The sequence below is a fragment of the Crocuta crocuta genome, unplaced genomic scaffold, assembly GCF_008692635.1.
Source record: "Crocuta crocuta isolate KB4526 unplaced genomic scaffold, BGI_CrCroc_1.0 scaffold613, whole genome shotgun sequence".
NCBI lineage: Eukaryota > Metazoa > Chordata > Mammalia > Carnivora > Hyaenidae > Crocuta > Crocuta crocuta.
In genome coordinates this window covers 282534-282985 of record NW_027528880.1, presented here as the reverse complement: position 1 = coordinate 282985, position 452 = coordinate 282534, and the positions used below count along the sequence as shown (strand labels likewise).

At 67.5% G+C, this 452-nt stretch overlaps 1 protein-coding gene across 1 annotated transcript in view; it reads left to right on the top strand.

The window, feature by feature from the left end:
• Positions 1 to 205: 205 nt before the first annotated feature.
• GATA5 (GATA binding protein 5) overlaps positions 206 to 452 on the top strand; it is a 13636-nt gene continuing 13389 nt past the window's right edge. Inside the window, exon 1 of the mRNA XM_077756807.1 lies at positions 206 to 227. Coding sequence (XP_077612933.1) covers positions 206 to 227 — 22 coding nt within the window. The remainder of the gene's footprint in view (positions 228 to 452) is intronic.

The window sequence follows — 452 nt, the reverse complement described above, 5'->3', positions numbered from 1 at the left end:
GGATGGCCAGACCCCTCCCAACACACGCCCACGCCCACCTCCGGAGGCGGAGCCCACACTTACACCCTGCGGGCAGAGCGGCAGATGGTGGCCCAAGGGCCCCCAGCCACCGGTTCCCAGAGGGGCAGACCCTGCATGGGCCCCCCCAGCCGCTGCCCTGGGGCAACACTTTTCCCCAGGGGACCAAACAGCCGTCCCATCCAACATGAGCTTCAGCGAGGCCACAGGTACGTTCTTGGTACCCAAGCGTCCCAGATACGGCAGGACACGTCCCGACCCAAACACTGCTGCTTGTCCCGAGCTCAGGCTTAACGGGGCCCCTCCCCTGACCCCCACGACACCTCCTTTCTGGGTCCAGCAGCGGGGGGACCACGGGGTGGGGGGCCTGAGCCAGCTCTGAGCCGTCCCTCCAGCGGTGGCTCTGACAGCAGAAGTTCCTGTACCTCCGCGCT